The 22054-nt window shown below is 40.1% G+C and overlaps 1 protein-coding gene across 1 annotated transcript in view; it reads right to left on the bottom strand.

The window, feature by feature from the left end:
- The window catches only part of LOC119886749 (dedicator of cytokinesis protein 3-like), a 214445-nt gene that overhangs the window by 129854 nt on the left and 62537 nt on the right, over positions 1-22054 (bottom strand). The window contains exon 2 of the mRNA XM_038697686.1: positions 3829-3912. Within this exon, the coding sequence (XP_038553614.1) occupies positions 3829-3912 (84 nt within the window). The remainder of the gene's footprint in view (positions 1-3828; positions 3913-22054) is intronic.

Genomic DNA, 22054 nt, shown 5'->3' with positions numbered 1-22054 from the left:
TGTGTGTGTGTGTGTGTAGCTGAGGGAGTTTTCTCCATCTGTAAGCGATAAGAAAATCACAAAAGAGAACATAAAGACATCTAAAACTCATCATGTGTGAGTGTGTCTACGCTTACTCTAAATGTGCGAAGGCAGAGATGACAGAGCAGGTGTTTGTGTGTCGTACATAAGTGTGCGCGCAGGTGCATGTATGCACCTAATTTGTCCGTTGCCATATAGCACTTTCCCTGAAGAAGGGTAATCATCTCGCCTGCCGCATCCGAACGGCTCACGAAGCAGTTATTAGAATAATCATTTTGCAACGTTATCAAAATAATTCACAATAATAATCACGGTAAATCATCTCTAAATTGAAGGCAGAACTCAAGGAGACACTTTGGTCGAGTTAATGCAGGTTTAGACTGAACTCATTATGAATACAGCGTTTTACAATAGATGTTGGTTTCCATCAAATCAGCCAAATCCCAGTGTTAAATTATGCTTCATTTCCCTGTAGAGGACACCTCAAGCTAGTTTATGACAAAAGGAATTGCTTGTTGATGCAGTTATAGTACCCAGGAGGGCGGTTTTCATTGTAATTACGGTAATGACAGTGATTCAATAGAGAGGTGAGCTGCAGCTGAGCCACCAAGCTACGTACAGCATGCTCAGTTTATACAACACTGCCAATGCACAGGTACTGAAAGCAGGCCAAGAAAAAGATTGCTAACTAGTACCATAGTTATTTTGTCATATAAACAAATAAAGGCTTCATCAGGAGCACCGCACTGTTGGAATCAAACAGCCAGCCACTTCTCAGTTGTTATTGGACATAAATGTATAACTTGGCTGCTCGTTCTGACATGCCTCTCTGCTTTCCTGGCTGACATCTTGGACTGGATGACAAGACATCACCTAAAGCTCAAGCTGGACAAGAGTGAGCTTGCCTTTCTCCAGGGTCCGCTGACCGATACCCGTCCATCACTGCCAACTTCTTTTGTTCAGAGGGAGCCACTCATTTCCCTAAACTGTTTAACTTTGTAAGTTTTGTGTTTGTATGCTGTTGGCTGACCACAACTGCCAAGTTGAAAACACAGTATCAAACAACCAGCTAACATAATGCAATTAAGGAGAAGTTTTGAAAAATATATATCAGTTAAGTTAGCTCAGCCCACTCTCTTGTACTTCCATGTGCAGTATATCATCTGTGAGAAGGCAACTCCTTTGGCAAGATGAGTCTAAACATACTCTGGTGGTTGTCACCGGTTGGTAAAACATTTTGTCATTTGTTTTTGCCCTTTTTTCTTACACTCATGTTTTTTTGCCTGCATAGAAATAGCTAAATAGTCATGGAGCAGTTAGGTGCAGGCCCAATTATTAAAGCTAGGAGATAAATTATATCCTAGTTTATTGTTTTTTTCCCCAAAACGTTTGTCAAAATTCTGTAAAAAGAGGAAGAATGAAAACTTTATTTCTTGCACAGTTGCATTCTTAAGTGCTGCATTGCAACAGTAGTCAGATATTCTATAGTATGACAGAGTGGCTCTGTTTTTTAGGCTGCCGTGTACATGGGAGTATCAAATGTTGACTCTAGATTGAGCTATTGAAGAATTAAATCTGCAACACATTTAATTCAAAATCAGTCTCAATTAAGTACAGAAGTACGGCTCACGGTGTTTAAAAGCAGACATTGGAGTTAAAGATAAGATTGTTTCCTGTACTATGCTAAACTAAATAACATTAACATAGTCCTCCATCTACTGAACCATAGTTGAAATACATAATGACTCATATTCACTAGTGTCAGGTTCTCTCATCACAGCCTGGTTGTTTAATATTTAACTGTTATTTATCGACAGCCAGCTCACTCCTGGACAGCCACAATAGCTTAGCAGCTTGCTATGGGAGATTTGTTACAGCTGAACAGCCTCTCCAAAATAATGAGAGGCTGTTCTTAGCTATGACTATGGACACTTCAGTAATGCTGACAGTACTAAGAGTCAAAATCTCATACTTTAAATTGCTGCTACGCCCTTAATCGAAGCCTAATGCTTTCTCAAGTGTTATGACTGCAATCTGTATTTTAAGAACGGAACGTGGGGATTGCATTCCTGCAGCCTGGCTGCCATCTCCATATCACTGTCATTATAGTCATCGAGTTTCTGTCTGGGGAGGATAATTTGGCATTAGTGCAGGCAGAGAAGTGCTAGCCACTGTGCAAGAGGGCAGAGAAAGCCAATTTTAGGAAAAGATTTTTGAACACTTGGTGAATAAAAGCTCTGCAGTATTTCTGCAGCAGCCGAATTGGTAACTATGGTACACCCACTCACTGTCCTCAGTGCTTACGGTAAAAACAGAAAAGAAACATTGATGACATTTCTTATTCAGCATGATATGACATATTTATAAAATAAAAACATGTTTGCCTCAATATAAATAACTACCAATTACACAAAAACATTCTCTCTGTGCTATTAACCAACTGTTCATTGGAGGGTATTCTCTAAAAATGCATTTGCATGTAGAGATGATGACAGGAGCTGGGGGAATCTTGGACAAAAGTTAGCCCTGTTTTGCCCTGATAATCACTGTGTGGTAAGCTGTCACAGGGGCTTAGACAATAGTCTGTGTCCCCAGCTAGAAGGGTTGCATTTCATAAGCAGAGCAAAACAGATGCTGATTGGATGCCATGAGGTTAGTTCAGAGTTGAATATGAGGCTGGTTAATACAAGCAGACAATTAGAGGAGAAAAATGTAGAGGAGAGGGAGTGAAGAGGATTGTTCGAGATGACAACACAAGGGGAAGCAGAGGCCAGAAGAGAGAAGCAAAGTAAACCCGTTTTGTTCTCTCTTTTCCATTAACTGGAATGTTTCCCCCCTCTCTGTCTCAGGAGCATCTCCCTCCCTGGGTAAAGAGAGGCCCAATCAGCCTCTGGCACTGGATCTATGATAGCAGCCTGCCCAGCTGTGGCTAATGAAGCACATACTCACTCATTATCTGCAAAAGACAACACTTCCTGGCTTCAGACACATCCTGGCTTGAGTTGCTAATTTCTGTGAGTCAAACTAGGAATAACAATGGGAGTAACATCAGCTAATAACTTGGGCTCTCGGCCAGGCCAGGCCTGCACTGGTCTATTAGAGGCTATTTGCAATCATTATTTGAGAGAACTATGGATGCAGCGATGATTGCTTTGTTTTTACTGTGTGCATTTGTGACAACACAGCATTAATGTAGAAGCTTTTCTATCTGGTGCCCATGTGAAAATCTGTGGGGAAATGGACCTTGATACATTACAATTTTACAACACTTTAGATACAGCTACACAAAGCAACTCAGCTGTATGTATTTACTGTCACTCAGTAATTAATGCAGGAAATGTTGGTGGCAAAATCAAACTGTTAAAACACTTTTTACTAGGTTTAAGATGAAGAGAGCGGGTATCTTATTAAAGTTACTGACTGGAATCTGTTTGAGGTTTATGACTCCACCAGAAAGAAGCGTGGTGCATTAGCCAACAATGTTAGGCTCAAATTTTAGTTACCTGAACAAATTTTCCAAAAGTAATCCTGCTTTAAAAGGTTTATAAGTTCCAAGGAAGATCACTGAATAGCTACATCAGTACAATAAGAGCCTGATTTCTTATACTTTCGTAACATATGTAAAACATTTTTTTTTTTTAGGACACAGCAGTTATCTCTAACCTGGACGCTATTTACAGTGATTACTGGTGCTTTAGCGATGTTCCGGTGCTGCTGTAAGAATGATCAAGGACATTATTGCTGCATCAAACACCAACCCCCCACAGTCTCTCATTTCTCAAGCTATTCATCAGGTAGAAGTCTTACCTTCACATTTTTCCAGAATCTGAACCGTCTCTCCCACCTCCAGAGCCAAACCCTGAGTCACTGAGCCCCGGAAGTTGCAGATCACTGTGAAACAGAGAGAGGAAAAGATGAGAAGGTGGAAATATGAAAATGAGACACTGAGTGACTAAAAGTACAATAGAATTTGGTTTGTGAATTAAAGGGGCAGCAATTATTTATATTCATTCTCGATAAGTCTAGACTTTTTTTTATTTTCCCCCCAAAAAATCCATAGCCATTTCGTGTTTTAGCATAGTTTACAACCCACAAGAATACCAAAGGTGTGGCTTTCATCGTCACCGTCTGCCTGTCCCGTTACAGCAGCATGACGTTAGCATCAGAGCCTGAATGAACACATCCACAGTCCTTGCTGTACCAGGCACTGTTGATGTTACTAATCCTCATGACTGCACCAGTGCACCCAGAAAACAACAGACCTCAGAGCTTATTCTAGTGTTGCAGTCACTATAAGTTACACTGAACAAGAGAAAAATATTGAAAAGTTAAAAAAGTAAGATGCATTTCTGGTCGAACCTTAAAAGTTTAAACCATAGTTTTATCAGCTGTTTAATATGGCTGATGCTAACTGATGCTACATTCAAACCATGTTGGGTGTTGGATATGTGTTGTTGTAAATAAGGAGTGGCCACTAAAACCTAATACCATATTACAAATGACAAGTTAGGGAAAAAAAATGGATCCGCAATATGTGATTTTGCGCTTTGAATCAAACGTTTCTAACCATCAACCATGTTGTCTGCCATGTTTCTACCTGTATGACGTCAACAACTCGGCAACTTGTGCACCAAAATTTTCAGACTTTCCGAGTTGTTGTTCCGACTTCAGGCGGCATTCATGTGAATTATTCCGACACCACATAAATGCACAGGCGCTGTGTTGGACATTGGAGGCATTTGCAGAGTGCAGAAGCAATATTGCAAGTGAAATGCATGTTTGAAGTTAATTTAAAGTTTAAAAAATGTTCAAGTATTAATCTGTGTAACTTTACGATTAAACACATTGAAAGGATCCACAACTGCACATTGCTTACATATAAAAAGTAAATGTAAAGTGCTGGAAGTCAGAGATAAAACCAAAGGCAAACCACCACTTCTGACTTTTCTGTGTTGGTGTCCTCTTGTGAAAAAGAAGTCTCTGAAGAGTTGAGCTTGGGTGCAGTCCTTGACTGCAGTCACTTCTGACTGTAAAACAAGCAACAAGACAGAACAGGATCTTAACTCTTTATCTGTTCTGTCTTTGTCTGTTTAACATGCTGCTTCGATTAAGTCTCTGTGTTTGACCACACATCTGAGCCCACAGCAGTCTGTTTCTGCTGTTCCTTTCTCAGTCAGCCTTTGGTGAATCAACCTTGAAGACAAAGCCAACTTTACGGCCAATGGCCTCGCTCCTCGAGGCCTCACGACAGTCACTCTGTCTGTCATCAATGCCACCCTCTGTCACTGTCTCTGTTATTGCAACTGTCCGCCTAATAGTTTACAAATCCAGACAAATCCCTGGTATTATCATTGTTTGATGTTTAGAACATGTCATTGGTATTCACTTTGCATCTGACACTCTCAATCTGAATTGCCCAGCAGTAGGCTGCACAGGCTTGACATTATAATGTATGTATTAAAATTAAATAGCCCAAAATTATTTTCCTGAAATGCAGAATGAGACTAAAGCGTGTTTATGTAAGACAAAATATGTTTGAAGATGTAAAATCAGGCAAAATGCTGATAGGTAGTGACTGTTTAAATTTCTTGACTCACAGGACTGAACAGAAAAAAAAACATACATAATCATACCATACATAAAATACGTTAACAATTTTTTCCCCCACTTATCAATTATGATCAGCATTTTTCTGCAACAGACAGTCGACGTAGACCACCCAAACTGAGACCAAGTCAAGACCAAGACCAGAGTTTATCGTGACCGAGACTTTTAGGGGCTGAGACTAAGTCGGGACCAAGGCCGAGGGAGGGCAAGACCGAGTCAAGACCAAGACCAGTTCCCCACATTACGTGAGACACAATAAAATGTGGAACGAGATCACAGGTACTTCTCAAATGAATCTGAAAGATCCAGATTCCCATTAAAACACCCACATACAAACACTAAGAGCTGAAATCGACGGAAGCATCTTTATTCAACGCTCCTTTTCCATGTTTACGATTGTGGGGAGGGGGGACAGTCCCTAACGGGAACAACACATTTTTAATTAGCGTTACTGGTTGCATTTGAAGCAGCATGTTTTACATCCAATCAAAGTTAAGATGTTAACAAATAAATTATACAATGCAAATTCAATTTGTTGATATTCCCAAAGGTATGGTCTTGAAATAAAATCCCGAGTCCTTAATGCCCGAGACTACGCGAGTACTACAACACTAGCTTGAAGCAGGAAATTACATTACAAATATTATTGTCTGACTTTTTTTTTTTAATTAAAAACAACGCGGGTTTGTTTGGCTGCAACAGCTACAACAGTCACTCCTCTGCTCAAGGACTGTTTATAGAAGTATTAAACCACACTTGCTGTTGCCACATGTAATAAGGGATGTTACCAAATCAACCAGGACTTGAAATCTTAATGCTTGGGTGCAGGGCTTTTTCATATATCCGTTACATTCAAGCCCTCACCAAACACATTCACACTATGCTGATTAAGCTTCTCTGTATTCACAGTATAACAGAGTTTTTAAATCTGGGCTCAGTGACGAAGTTGCCGTGCTGGCGAACAGGCAGTGTGTCTTCTATGCAGCCTGTCCTCCCCCCGAAAAACAACCTAATAGGTTGTTTGGTCCGCTTGTTATCACGACCCATATTTAGGTTTATTGTGGCAGCGACCTGTAGTGGGCGTACGACGGCAGCAACGAAGGAAGTTGGGGGACGTATTATTAAAAGCAGGAAAGTCTTGTGTAAAGAGGCGGATGGACGGATCAAACCAACCCAGGACTTTCACACAGGACCACAGCGTTTACATCTGATGTGAAACCAAGTAAAAGAAATATATCAAAAATACGATCAAAGTTAACTTTTAAAGGACACAGACCATTTTACACACCTTCGACTCCGGATTGTCAAGAACTCAGCTGCCAGGCTTTTAACAACAACAAAGAAATATGACCACATTACTCCTGTTTTAGCTTCATTACACTGGCTATGGTATGGTATACTGGGATGTTTTAGAATTGACTTTAAAATTTTATTGATCACTTTTAAAGCTCTTCATGGCCTCTCGCCTTGTTATATTTCTGACCTTTTAGTCCCATACGCACCAGCACGTACCTTGAGATCCTCGGGCAGAGGTCTGTTGTCTGTTCCAGAGTCTCGACTGAAAACTAAAGGGGACAGAGCGTTTGCTGTCAGGGCCCCGAGGCTCTGGAACAGCCTGAGCGAGGAAATCAGGTCAGCTGAGTCAGTGAACTCTTTTAAGTCCCTTCTTAAAACATACTTTTATAGGAGAGCCTTTCCCGATTTTAATTTATTCTATTTATGATTTGATTCTATTTATTTTTATATATATTATATTAACTTTTAACTGTATTTTAGTCTCTTAAGTGTTTTCTTGCTTTTATCATGCATTTGTTTTTATGTTTTATTACTTTTGCACTTGTTAAAGCACTTTGTAACTTGTTTTTGAAAAGTTCTCTATAAAGATTATTATTATTTTCAGTTTTAAGTTAAATAGTGTTACTGACTTCCGTTCTGTGAGTTATGCAAGTTCCGTCACATGTGTGAAGTCACGTGATACACGTCACATGGCTGACGTAATGTACTCATTTTAACCCGCCATAAGCACGTGTCAACAGTGTTGTGTAATTACTCTCGCTGTCAGAAGGGGGAGACAAAAGTTCCTCACCACAGGTTTAAGGATTACATCTTCAAGTCTGCTCAAAAGTGAATTCAGTCCACCAGTTGGAACGTAACTTGTTTGTGCGTACTGCATTGTCAACCCGAAGCAGCATCACTTTAAGTATGCCGCCACCCACCCACACACACACACACACACACACACCACAAACACAATCTGTAGCGAGAGCTGCTGAATGCAGTCTGATACTTTGGCAGCGAAGACACAAACCTCACACCTCAAGGCGGCGGGATCGTTTGCATCTGTCTGTGTCTGCCATCGTCTCTCCATCACTGTCACTATCTGTCTCTGTGTCATCAATGCCTCCATCTCTCTCTCTTGCTCTTTCATTGTCACCGTCTGTCTCTCAGCCGTCGCCATCGCTCTCTCCCTCTGTCACAGTCATGCTCTGGGTCTCCATTAATAATGTTGTTAAGTGTGGGATTGTCACCGTTTTGGATTCTCTCATTGATCCCCCCCCCGCCCGCTCCACACACTCTCCCTCGCTCTCATTCGTTCATTGTAACTTGCCGTCATGCCCGTCTCTCCATCATCGTCACTGGCCTTGTCAGTCTGTCATTTGTTTGATGCAGCTGTCAGAAAACCCCGCCTGTTCTCACACTCGGTCTTGAACTTTTGCCCTGTGCTCGGACCAAATGTGGAGAAGTAAGATGAATCAAAGCTGTGTCCATGAAAGGAAGGCAGTGGAGCAAGATGGATGCAACCAGAGTTGGCCGTCACTTCAAAGCCATTTCATACGTTTTGAAAATGTAAAACAAACTGAAGTTCACTGCACTTGAGAGTTCAGTAAACTTAACATCTTTCATTATATCCTGCTGTGTAGCCATGAGCTTTCTGAATGATTAAAGGTTTTTAAACAATACTTTAAAAGTGATTGCTATCTGAACTACATGTAGTGATGGTGATTCATGAATGTGACTCATTGTTCCCGATAGCAATGTCTCTGTCTAAATGCACTGCTGGTTCTAATGAAAGCAGGTTTTAACAACATATTGTACCTCAGTTTAATTCACCCTCACAGTTTAACAAAGACATAAAACAGAGAGGTGGAGAGAGAGAGAGACAGACCTGCTATAACTGAAATTAGCTAGAATAAATTTAGATAAACCCGACAATTTCTGTTTATTTCATCCATCTTATCTCTCAGTATAAAAGGAAATACTTAAAGTACCCAATCAGAGGCAGCTAAAAAAAGGTTGTCATAAAACTAAAACATATTAGTGAGTAATAGATGGAGGTCACTGTTTACACTGCAAACAACAAGAGATTTAAGATAAGATGCATTTACATTACCCCAGATATCTGAGCAGAGATGTATTACCTAATGGCAGTGAGTGAATCAAAGGCTTTCCAGCTTAAAGATGGAAATTATTGAAAATATGGCATACGGAGGACCCAATGAGTAAGTATTGATTGAGTTTAATCCTCCCTGTAATCCCCAAAAGATCAGATTGTTATCATTTTTATTGCATTTATTAAGTATATCTATAAACTCACGTCTGAATGAAGCCTTTCTGATTCAGAAAAAGTAGAGGGTAGAGACATTTTTCTCTCACTATTTTACAAACTTTGGGATTTGTTGGTTCACCTTGTGACTGTCACAAAGCTGAGAGCACTCCAGAGAAAAGATGACACGCACACACACACACACACACGCGCGCACGCTCGCTCACTGAACACACAGGGATTAGCATTGCTCTGTCCGTCTGGTATTGGCATTTAGTTTATCCAGCGGCTTTGGTCAATAGTCTGACAAATGACTCACATCTGCTAGTCCAGTCACACCACTTAGCCTGTGGCCTTTACGTGTGTGTGTTGGTGTATGAATGTGTTTGTTTGGGAGAGGAAACACCAGAAAAAGATTTAAGGGATCTGTGGTTGTTTGCAAGAATCTGTGTTTGTGTGTGTGTGGCACTTGAATGAGTCATTTTCCCTGACAGGATAATTCAATTTAGGGTGCGACTTCAGAAGTTTGTTTTAATATTTAATTGCTGCTCCAGAGAGCCACCCAAATTGAAGAAATATGACACAAATCATGTGGCTGTGAATTATTTAAAATGGGAACTTTCCTAAGTAGAACAAAGATTGTACAAATGGAGAAAAATAATGCTTTTAACCAAACACACCAAACAGTCCGAGTTAGTGTAGTCAGTACTTTAGCGTGAGATTTCCACGTGTCGGTGCCACTTTGAAGTTACAACACAATTCACACATACATTTGAGTGATTTCTTATGTGTACAAAAACCAACTAAAAAGAAAACAAATTTTCTTACAGCAGTCATGACAAACTGCAGCCATATTAAATGCAAAACTAGACTATTTTTCATGTTGTCAGCCCCACAGCAGCAGAAAGAAATGGTTTGAAAATGTTAAATTTCAATGACCAGAACTGTGTTAAAAACAGCCCACAGGGTCTTAATTAGGAGAATGAGACGATCATCATCTTTTGTAGCCTCACTGACATTTTAAAGCAAAAAGCCGTAATAATTATAGTAATGATTCTATCATTATTAGATTTATCTGGATGAAGGAGTGTGGAGGCCAACTCAAGCTACTTTATTGGAGACATTCTCCCAACACTTAAATAGGGAATATTGTCATTTTATATGTCAGGTACACGTGTCCAGTAGTTAATTTCATGCACTATAGCAAGGTGCAACTTTGAACATGTGACACTAAATCTCTGCAGCAGTCTGAATGTCTAAGGTTCCACAAGTTTTACGTTAAAATCCACTTTTATTTATTTCAGGAGGTTAGATGCTAAGACAAAGACCAAAGAGTTTCTATGACAGTGAATTGTGTATGTAATACATTAGTTAATTTGTTGTGTTTGAAGGTTAACTTCTTATTATGTGGTGATATTTTTGATCCACTCAGTGGTTGACAGAGAGGCGCAGACCGTTGGGGAATGATGGTGGAGTGAGGAAAAGATCCCCTGTAGGTTTATGAACCGAAACAACTCCTCCCTACTTCACAAAGATCCTGCGTGCATGCAAACTGATGAAAACCCACTTGGCAGGTGATAGACGGGACGGTATTTACATGCTAATACAGCACCAGGAGGCACTCTGGATGAATCATTTACAAAAAGACAATATTTAAATTCTACATTGTATAAATATAAATTTAAATGTACTAAATATATGTCTTTCAGACACCGTGTTTGTGATGTAACTCGCATTTGTGATGATTATTACTTCATTATTAAGAGATCAGTTTCTCAAGGAAGGGTTTCTTTATTTACTTCCCAACTTGTACCAATGTTTCACGATCATGGATGGAGGGATTCACCACAAAAACAGTTTTAGACATTAAATTATGTATTGACACTGGAATTGACAGACCAGAATGCAATGAAGCCTCAAGGTGTTTTGAGTATGAAAGCTGAGGGAGGAATAGCTGCAGCAGAGCCAGAGAATGTAGCAGACACATAAAGCCTGCAGCAGCTACAAGCTAAAACCAGTTCTCTGGATGTTTTCAAAAGACATTCCGCCAAGAGTATGTAATCACCCAAAAAGTACAAATAGACTGAATTAAAAGACGACATTTTTTCCTTTGTTAAAATTATGAGCTGTCGCTATTTTTCTAACAGGTACAGCCATAGATACACCTTTAACTTGGAATATGAACAGAAAAGCTAAATGCACTATGTCAAAGCTTTCCAGATAGAACAAAAAGTGAAAATACACTGTAAAAATACACTGAGGTCGAGTTTAGTGGCTAGCGAGGAAAAGTTTAAAGGTGTCTGCTAAGTATCTGCCCTTGTAGTATCTTCTTTACTTCAGAGAATACAGAAATATTCTGCATGAGCCTCCATCTGTGGAGCCACTGTTTCAACTTTAAACCAAACCATGATAATGTGTGACTTGCAGGAAAATATAGCAGTAAAAACTCATAGTTCCCTCTTAAAGCCTCTTAATGGATTTCCCCCTTACTGTAAACAGTGTGCGACTAATGCATATTACGTAGCATTTTGTGGAACTGCTCATGTATTATGCATCGTATCTGCAATATGTGGCCGCCTCAGAAACATATTACATGCACATTTAGTTGTGTTTTCCATCTATAAGCATATGAAACGGAATAAATTTGAGCCGGAGCTGCGCTGAACCAGAGGGAGATGGTGTGTGTTTCTGTGTGTGTGTGAACCAATTTGAGGTGTAAATCTACAGAGCGGGAACAAATTTTGCTAAGTCAAATGGAGAAGAATTATGGAAGTATGTTGGCGACAAAAGATTTGAGAGAGCACAAAACTAATTCGGAGCGGTACTCAGGTCTGCAAGTCAACATCTGAGAGCAGACAGGCGCGGATTCATAAGAGCAGTATCTTTTTCTACAATCATGCAAACGCTCGCCAACCATTCCAAAAAAATAAGCTTTTGAATACATTTATCCATCGGTAAATAGCGATTGGCAACAGTATACAGTACAGTACTTAATAATTATTAATACAGTGTTTAATGCCAATATGTCTTGTATGACGTGTGGATCTGCAAATTCTGGTGATCCTCATGATCCCCTTAAGTGCATTTTATACTTCTGCGCTGAATCAATGGCGTAGCCTCTGCGTAACCCCCTACCCTACGCCGTCACCTACGGCTTAGCCTGACATGCACCTCCTCAAAAATGTAACTGCACGTCGAGTCGACGCGGACCGCAATCTCTTTGATTGGTGGACTGGTTAGCCTTGCAATGCCCCCGAGGCGACAGGAAGTGCCCCGTGCTTTGTAGTACCTTTTACTAACGGCCAAAACGGCGGCTGTAACACAGTGGATCAATATATTTGACCGTCACAACCCGAGCGAAATCAGAATGTGATACATTCGGTCTGTAACATTTGAAAAAGGTACACCAGCAGCACGTTTACAATTTTACCCCCATTCACGTTAGCGGAGGGCTAAATCGGAAGTTAGCCTGCTCGGCTGGCCAAAAGGTCAACACAGTGGACGCTGTAGCGCTACTGCCGGCTAGCGTTTGGGGATGTAATTGCAGAATGATGGGGACACCGACGCACAAATATAAATGCCTGGCGTAGACCCTACGCAGGAATATAAATCAAGCTCAGGCTTTTTTTGTCATAGCAGTGTGTAATATTAATTTCTTCTGTTTGACTCATTCGTGTTCTGAAACCCACAAGGAGTCAGATCAGATCACAGTAAACCGAACCACCTCATATCAGGCTCATTAGATTTCTGAGGGCAGCGCTCAGCTCAGATGTGACGATGAACCATATTCATAAATGGTTTTTTTTATAATGAATCGAATCATTTTTGTCTGTTAAAATTGTTCATAAAAACGGATAAACAAATAATGATATATATCTAGTTATTACCTCATTGGCTTAAAAATGTGATAACTTGGCAACAAACTGAATATGAGTTTAGCAAATTAGATTCAAAACATTTGGATTTGATTGCTAATGGAGACACCAAATTTTGCTCTTTATTTCCATCTGGTCGTTCAAAAAAACCCACCACTTTATTTTGAAATTAAAGGTATGGTTGATAGAACAGGTAATGCTCTGCTCTCAGTTTGAGTTTGCGCTCAGGGGAGTGAACAAGCGTGAGAATCTGTGCTGCTGCTCAAATGCAGTTACATGATTCCTCTTGCTCCTCAAATCATCTGTTACGCTCACGATTCTGTCCTCCCTCGCGCGCAAATCTAATTCTGCTCTCACAAATCCGTGCCAAATTTGTTTTGTGCCCTTTCAAATCTTTTGTCGTCAATATACTTCAATAAATAATCAGAAAAAGAAATAGGAGCTGGCAAGAGTTATTCATATCTGCTTGTGTGTATAGTGTGCGTGTGTCTATACTACAGAGGCATGTATGAACAAAAGACACTTGTTAGTTAATGAGTTTCCATTTACATGATGTACTGCATCTGTGGATATTTTGTGTGTGTGTGAGTGACTGTCATCTTGCCCCGCAAACACATTTCATCCTAATTAAGACATGAAGCTTGTCATTTTAACATCCTCCACAATGTCCTCAGGCTCAGGCAGGCAGAATCTCAAGTGCACTGAGCACCCCAGCAGATGGATTGTGCGTGTGTGTGAGTCTGCATTAGTGTGTGAGTGAGAGAGAGAGAGAGAGAGATTTCCCCTCATACCCGCTAGTTGTTGCTGCTCCACAGCTGATGGGGAAGTGTGACGAGGAGAAACAAAAATTGGAGGGAACAGAGAACAAGTAAGAGAGAGACAGAAGAAAAGAGACTGAGAACCAGAAATGGTGATGACAGAGACACGCAGCTTCTTTTTTTTTTTTTTTTTTGCATGTGTTCATTTATTTATTCATTCATGTGCAGAGATTGTATGCCTGCATGCATGCACGTGAGTTCCTGTAAGCTTTTAGGCTACATAACAGCCTACTGTAAGATCAAATGTAAAACAGAAACACTGAATAAAGAGGTGGGAGGGTAAAAATGAAAAAGACAAAAAAATAAAAATTAAGAGAGAGAGTGTGTGGCAACGCCAGAAAGAGCAGTAAAAAGTCTTTCCCAGCATCAGCAGCAAGCAGAACTAGGGCACCTCCCTGAACTGACAGTAGTGACTGGGACAGCGCAGACGGCACACACCAACCCAAAAACAGCTGAGATAAACTGTACCGCACAGATGGGACGCAAACCTCAGTATGTAATGCCGAGGCCGGAGAACTGCTCCATGCTATTAATAGGCTAAATGGGAAAACTACCCGCATCAGCTGCTGAAGAAAAGATGTCTCGGTAACCAACGGTTAGGGTGGAGGATGCTGGGCAGCTCCCAGGGGAGGATGTGTCTTATGAATTTGAATCAAGAGGCTGCTGAAAAGGAGCATGCATGTTCCCCTCCCCCGAGCAAGAGTTTTAGTCAAGGAACAACGACCACAGCTGAATCTTTAAACCAATTCTATAAAAAAGTTATTTCTCTAATGGCTTCAAGACCACATCACTGTTTTGAAATGACAGAAAGAGCCCGCAAGCTTCTTATGTGCAATTTGTTATGATCTTGAAACTGGTCACTTGGAGAGAGGTGTTGTTCTGGGATTGTTTTGGGTGACAGATTTATCAGACTATCCACCATACAGAAAGTCGTCTCTTCATTCTTACTTCTCATAACTGGACAGGTGAATTGATCAGCTGGCCAATCTCCTTAAAACGGTGTATTCTTGTAAATAAATTATATTTAACTGAAGAACTGCAAAGAATTCAACATCATTGTTTTGTCTGTAAGAATCTGTCCAACAATGTGCAGTGGCTAAAGGGTAATTGTAAAAAATGTTGGAACTTGAACGTAATTACCTTGTACTGGGATAGTCTAAGCTGTAACAAACGACACCAGTTCAACACCACTGATGTCCATTAACAGAAGAACATTTAGAAAGTAAAATGTCAGCGCATCATTATAATTATGTCTTTGAAGATAAAGGCAAAGGTTTGGCTGGATGAAGCCGCCGGCAGAGCTCACACCTACTCCCGTTTATCTAATATCAGAGGTCCCGATCTCACTCGTGATGGAGGTTTAATCAAGGTAATGGCAGATAGGAAACGCATTTAATCAAGCCATTAACAGTCTTCAGGTAATGAAGTCCAGCAGTAGTTTAAGGACATCGGTTATCGGTGCTTTCAAACTTTTCTCTTTCGCCAAGTGATTAGAGGAATACTCACTCGTGCTGGGATTGGAGAGAATAACAATTATGTGACTTTTCTGACGCCCTATATTCATTTAACAATGACCAGTACTGAGGTCCCATACATTTACCAACAATGAGCCTCCCAAGCTTGTACACTCTCCGGTTTACATTTGTTCTGCAATGAACAGCACCTCATCAGCATCAACCATTTCTACACAGAATCATACTCAACACCGGCTCGCCACAAGGATGTGTCCTGAGCCCTCTGGTGTCAGCTCTCCTCACATATGATTGCTCTGCAAAATACCCGAGCAAACATGTAGTGAAATTTGCAGATGACACGGCTGGGGTTGGACTGATCTACAACAATGACGAGTCAGCGTCCAGGAACTCGATGTCTAGTGCAGAGCAAAAAACCTCTGCATCCATAGGTGTCATTTGCACTGGGGACGCTGAGGACATGTCCCCACCACTTTTTGAAAGCATTTGCTTTTCTGAAAATCAGCTTGCAAGAAGAAATGTTAAATAACAAATAAATATTGTTTACTGGCACAATATGAACAAATGACAAAAGAAACAGGCCTTGTCCAATAAAAGTAACTTAGGCTACACAAATAAGCTGCCAATTACTGCATTGTATTCAATAATATTTTTATAATCCGATTTGTCACCAGGTCACATGAATTTTGTTTCTCTTCATATAAATAGATATTTCCACCATGAATTGGTGCAGAAAATGCATGCGGGAAATTAAGAGTTTAAAGCTCAAAGTCTTCTGGGGGAGGACCCCCACACCCCCCGATCAAGTAGCCTTATTCAACAATGAATATTTCTTCTTCTTGGAGTATCTTGTTGTCTTGTTCTCATGACTCCCATATTGTGAATTATCATGTCTTGTGGACTAAGTGTTTCATCACACCCCTAATATGAGCCCTTAAATGTCCCCACCACTTTTCAACACAAAGTGACGCCCTTGTCTGCATCAATGTGGGAAAGACTAAGGAGATGATTGTGGACTTACCACACCTCCTCCCCTCTTCAATGATGGAGCAACTGTGGAGATGGTGTCCTCCTTTATATATCTGGTCCTGCACATCTCCAACAACCTCACATGGGCCACCAACACAGCCAGCGTTATAAAGAAGGCCCACAAACACCTGTACTTTTTGAGGAGGCTGAAGCGGGCCGGCCTCAACCCTGCTATCTTGTTTCTACCGGTGTTTGGTGGAGAGCATACCGACATCTTTCTCTTACATCGCTTCTACTGCACAAGGACTTTAATGATGCCATATGGTTTTATTATAGTTTAAGATTATTGAGATGTTTTTATATAGGGCTTATCTTAAGTTGTAATTTATTCTGTTTGACATGGTTGAATAAAAATAAAGAACTGAACTGAGAACACAGATCTGTTATCCATACTGTAACTTGAGTGTTTAAGTTCACTCTCATAGTGTAGTTTTTGGCAAAAAAGCTCTAGTAAACTCATTGTATGCTACCTGCCGAGCACCAAACGGAAGACAAAGTTAGCAACAAGCTGGTGACAATGGTGATGCATTTAGCAGCTAAAAGGCCAGATGTTATTCTTGGAGTTAGAGCACACAGAGCTAAAAGCAGAGTGAATTTGAGAATTACGTTCGCCAGGTGGATAGAAACACGACTCCAAGGTGCTGTGTGTCAGTGTTGTGTTTCACAGAGGCTGTAAACTCTTTTCATTTAAGGTTCTTCTTTAAGTTTCTTTATAGTATTGTTACATCTTCATTTTTGGTCTTTTAGAAAGAATAATTATGTAATAATAATAAGTAGGTTAACAACATTACACATGGCAATTCTCTTTCTGTGACTCATTGTTATCCATTCAATATTTCACTTTTTTTCCCCCCAAAACCTTTTAAACAAATAAACACTCAAATCTATTTTACCGACATCTACTCAGTTTTCATGTAACAAAAGAGAGTTTCTCTCTTAATATTTAGCTATATGTTATTCCAAAATTGCCATATTAACACCCACAACTAGGAGCTGTAACAGCAAACCAGGCTTCATCTAATGACCACTGAGTAGCTCTGCTGGAGCAGATGATGGAGCATTACTTTCAATTACCCTGCCCTGGTTTTCCCAGGCAGTCAAGGAAACGTAACTTATGACCTTCTAGATATATGCCCACTTCTCTTACCTACTGCAGAGCTATATTCCTTAAAATGGCAGTGAAGGCTAAACGTTCCTCGCCTGTATAGATTACAGCCACAGGCAGACACACTTATCTCTACAATGCCGACGTAATTTTACGCTAATACCAAGAGTATATTTATACATCGAGTCAATGCCAGAAGTATGTGACCGCTATTAGGCCAGTGTGAAGCGAGGGCATCTTAACCCCCTCCCATAGTGAAATCGGCACAAAAACAGTGCCCTATTATTGTGATAATAATAACAGCTTAATGTACCCTGTCTAGCAGGATCTATTGGGCTGAAGGTTATTTCAGGGTGGGATGAGATAACAGTCAAATATCAAACCTCCAGAACTAGACCAAATGATCCTCCACCGAAACTCAATCTTTGAAGCCTTGATAATATTTTGTGTACTTCTTGTGATGTAGAGACATATCCATTAAGGATCTGAACCTCTTTTTGGCTCCCAAATCAAGAGTTTATTAAACCTATAATCTCAAGGTTGAAGGATAATTTGTGATTTAGATGCAGAAACAACACAACATCCATCTCTGTGGGTCCTCCTGGGCCAAATAATTAAATATCATATTGGCTGAAGCCAAGCGGGATTATTAAAGTTCAGTCCAGGAGGTTTGTATTGCTTTATTCTATTTGTTTATTTATTTATATTTAGGGGACACACATGTCTTTCCTTTGATAAGATTACCACAGTAACCAGATTTTTAAAAACACACAGTTGTCTCTTTCCTTTGACAAGATTATTGCTAAAACAATCATAAACTGATTCAGTCATGATGCACTAGACTGGACCTGCTGCAAACCTAATTACCAGAAAGTAAACGCTAATGAATTCATTCGCTAAATATATATAGACAGGAGCCGTCCAAGGGACAGCAGAAACAGAAGCTTGCTGGTAGTCTGGTTTGTGTTCTGGTTTGGTGGTGATGAACGCACAGCTCCTCCAAAGTGCTCTTGACGAGTGTCTTTTTATTGACCGTTTGCTGAGCACATATCCAGTTTACACAGTGACAACAAGGGCATATTTACCATCAAACTTCTTAATTTTTTTAAACAATGGGTCGTTAATTTTACTCATTTGTAAACAAAAACAGCTTCAGGTTTTCTTTCCAGTCACAGTAGTTTTTGTCGGCTGTAATGAAAACTTTAACTGGCAGATTTTATCAGTACGCTAATTAAGCAAACGCTAGCTGCATGAGTTGGTTGAAAATGCTCTCTGGATTACTTTTTATTGTTTCCAGCTGATTGTTTTAAAATGAGAACCTCGCATGAGGTCTTCAATACACACTAGATGGCTTCGTACATGTTATTGTGCTAAAACACTGAAGCTAAAGCTGAATGTCCCTGGTAAAAGTATGTATGCATGTATAAGACTTGGAAGACAACATTCTTCTTGTAGCGCATACGTTTGGTCTGGTCATGTATCACAGGTAGCATTGTCTGGGTCTGCTGGGGAGTACTCTGTAAATCTGACGTTAACCCAAAGTCTTACAGCATCCAGGACCAGCTACAACAGAGAGGATATGCTCAACCCGTTTTCATCACAGGGCATCACGTATGGAAGCTTTCTCACCCTTTGGCGTCGCTTTTTAAACGCCCTGGGTTTAGCCTCGTTTTTGTACTTGTAGTGGTCAGCGCTCAAGTTAGCCAGAATAAATATCAGTGTTGTAGTCAAGACCGCGCAAACCGAGACCAAGTCAAGACCAGAGTTTATCGAGACAGAGACAAGACCAATACTTTTAGGGGCTGAGTCGTTAACGGTAACACCACATTTGTAATTAGGGATGTTGGTTGCATTTAAAGCAATACGTTTTACATTCAATCAAAGGATGTTAAATAAATCAGACAATGCAAAGGCAATTTATTGACATTCCCAAAGTTATGGTCTTGAAATAAAATCCTGAGTCCTCTATGTCCAAGACCGCGACAAGACCGAGTACAAATACGGTCGAGTCCCAGACGAGACCAAGACCATCAAAAAGTGGTCTTAAGACCGGTCTCGAGTACTACAACACTAATAAATATGCAACATCTGGTTAGACTTTCAAAATAAAACTAGTGGCTAATGTTGTACAACTGCAGTTTGGTTAGGTTTAGGCAAAAACTACTTGGTTAGGTTTAAGAAAAGATGGTTTGGGTTAAAATACTTATGTTACTTATGTGAGTACTAACCTCCTTAGTTGAATTGTTTGGTTATTTATAGTAGTACTTTTAGCGTTGAACAAAATGTGTGTATTCTGCACCCTCAGCATGGAATACTTTGCTAAAGGACTTGAAACTCTCGCTAAATGCTTTTAAATCCAAAATGAAAGCCTTAGAGGCAGATACCTTAATAAAAAGTAAATGTTCTTCGTTTGTGAAAATGACTCAAAACTACTTTTTGAAATGTTAGCTTGCACATATGTGGTGCAGGGGCGGTGATGGGGCAGTGGATAAGACGAATGCCTTTGGTGAGAGAGACCTGGGTTCAATTCCCCACTGTGACACTTCCACCAATGTGTCCCTGAGCAAGACACTTAACCCCTAGTTGCTTCACACCTCTGACATATATAGTAATTGTAAGTCACTTTGGATAAAAGTGTCTGACAAGTGAATAAATGTAATGTTTTGATTTTTATACATGCTGCTGCCTGTCTTGGCCAGTTCTCCCTCGCAAAACAGGTTCTTAATCTGTGTGGGACTCTCTTGATTAAATAAAGGTTATAAATAAACAATGGCGGTAAAGGGCTTCCCCCAGTGCGTTGATCTATGAAGCTATAGACGGGTTTCTTGTATACAAACACTACTGGATGCGCAGCCAGGCCGCAAAAGCGCTTCGGTAGCCGGTCAGAAGACTGTAGTCAACCGCTGGGATCAACGTAGATTACGCATTGTTTGTAAATTCTTGTTGACTTAATAATAAACTGCCACTTCAGAGATGGATCTGTTTGTTTGTGTTTCATTTCGCATACTAATATAACATGTTTGACCGTGCTGCAGGTCAGCGAAAACTGACGTAATGTTGTTCAAGTCAGCTGCTAGCCAAAAAGCTTCGAGGGAAAGAATGCTTCTCTCCCTCGAAGAACAAGGGAGACCAGCAAAAAGCTTTCAACCGCGAACAATTTTGTATTGAAACATCTGCTAAAGCAACGTGAAACTTAGCCTGTAGAGAGAAGCTCCGGCAGCTAACGTTACGGCCAGTGAAGCATCCACTCGGCAGGAGAGAGTGGCGTTAATCATGTTTTGTGTTTTGTAAAAAGCAATGAATACTTCTCTTATAAATACATGTGCAAAAACAATAACGTTAGTTCGGAAGTCGACAAACTTGCTTAATTGTGTTAAAAGTGGCATTAAAAAAACGTTATATGCTTCGTAAAAATCGTCCTCATTGATGCTGTTATGGATTACGTTACGTGATTAGTTTAAAAAGTCAGGAGAGACTTGCTTTGTTTTTTCTATTTCAGCCAGTGAGGTTAAGAAATGTTAATGTACTGTAAAAATCATTGATGCTGAATATGAATACGGGATCAGTTAAACTGTCGGGAGAGACCTGCTTTGTTTTTTAATTATTTTGTAATAGCCTATACCCATAGTCTATATGATGCAGCCTCTCAGACCAGAGGATGCTGCATCATGTGTTTTCAGTTCGTCTGGTTGTTGACTCCTCAGGTTAATTATTGTTCCAGTAAAGTGGATTCATTTCGAAAATACGCTGTTGAACAGGTTTCCCTATTTACTTTTAATACCCAGTAAAAAGTAAAGTAATATTATTACTTTTTAAATTAATAATAAGTACAAAGTTAGTCATACCAATTTCGGAGTAAGTTGCCCAGCACTGCAGCTAGATATGCCGTTTAAATGCCGGCTCTGAGGGCTAAACTACACAGGGGATGTGCTCATCATGAACCCAGTAACCCAAGAAAATAATGTAGTACCAAATGCTTCTTAGCCTTAAAAGTAATGCAGTTACACTCCCTCCAAACTATATACACTACGTACAGAGTATAGCTCTCACACTTCAATATGTGTAGAAATTTAAAGCTTGACAGACCTGCTGTGCCTTGTGGTTGGACAATCACTGTTTGCTATGGGCAGTTACCAAATTGGTTTTCACTGTTATCGCTGGCTAACAGTGATTACTGAAATCCTCCCTCTGTGTGGTGGTTGAATAGTGTGAGTCACTGCCTGATAAATCTTTGAATTTGCTTTGAGATTCCAAGTAAAAATGTTTTTGTTGGGTGGTGTAGTGGTTGATGAGACTTTACTGTAGATGTGGTTTTAAACAACACTGAATAATTTAATGAACTTGCTACATCCATGGAGTCCTCTACTGTACACTTTCTCCTCTGTACTTCGTGTAATTAGTTGCAAGAGACAGATGTCGTTATCTGCCCAGCCACTTTAACTAATTCACAACAGACTGCAGCAAAAATAAATAAATAAATAAAAACAGCTCTGGGTACTGACAGACACACAAACACACAAACATACAAACACACACGTGCACGCACAGCTGCAGGCTCTGAAATCATTCGTGTACAGAGAGGA

The sequence above is a fragment of the Micropterus salmoides genome, unplaced genomic scaffold (assembly GCF_014851395.1).
Source record: "Micropterus salmoides isolate LMB-PRFRI ecotype aquatic unplaced genomic scaffold, ASM1485139v1 Ms_hic_scaffold_4, whole genome shotgun sequence".
NCBI classification, from domain to species: Eukaryota; Metazoa; Chordata; class Actinopteri; order Centrarchiformes; family Centrarchidae; genus Micropterus; species Micropterus salmoides.
The sequence above is the reverse complement of the archived record's forward strand: the minus strand, read 5'-3'. Positions and strand labels throughout refer to the sequence as shown.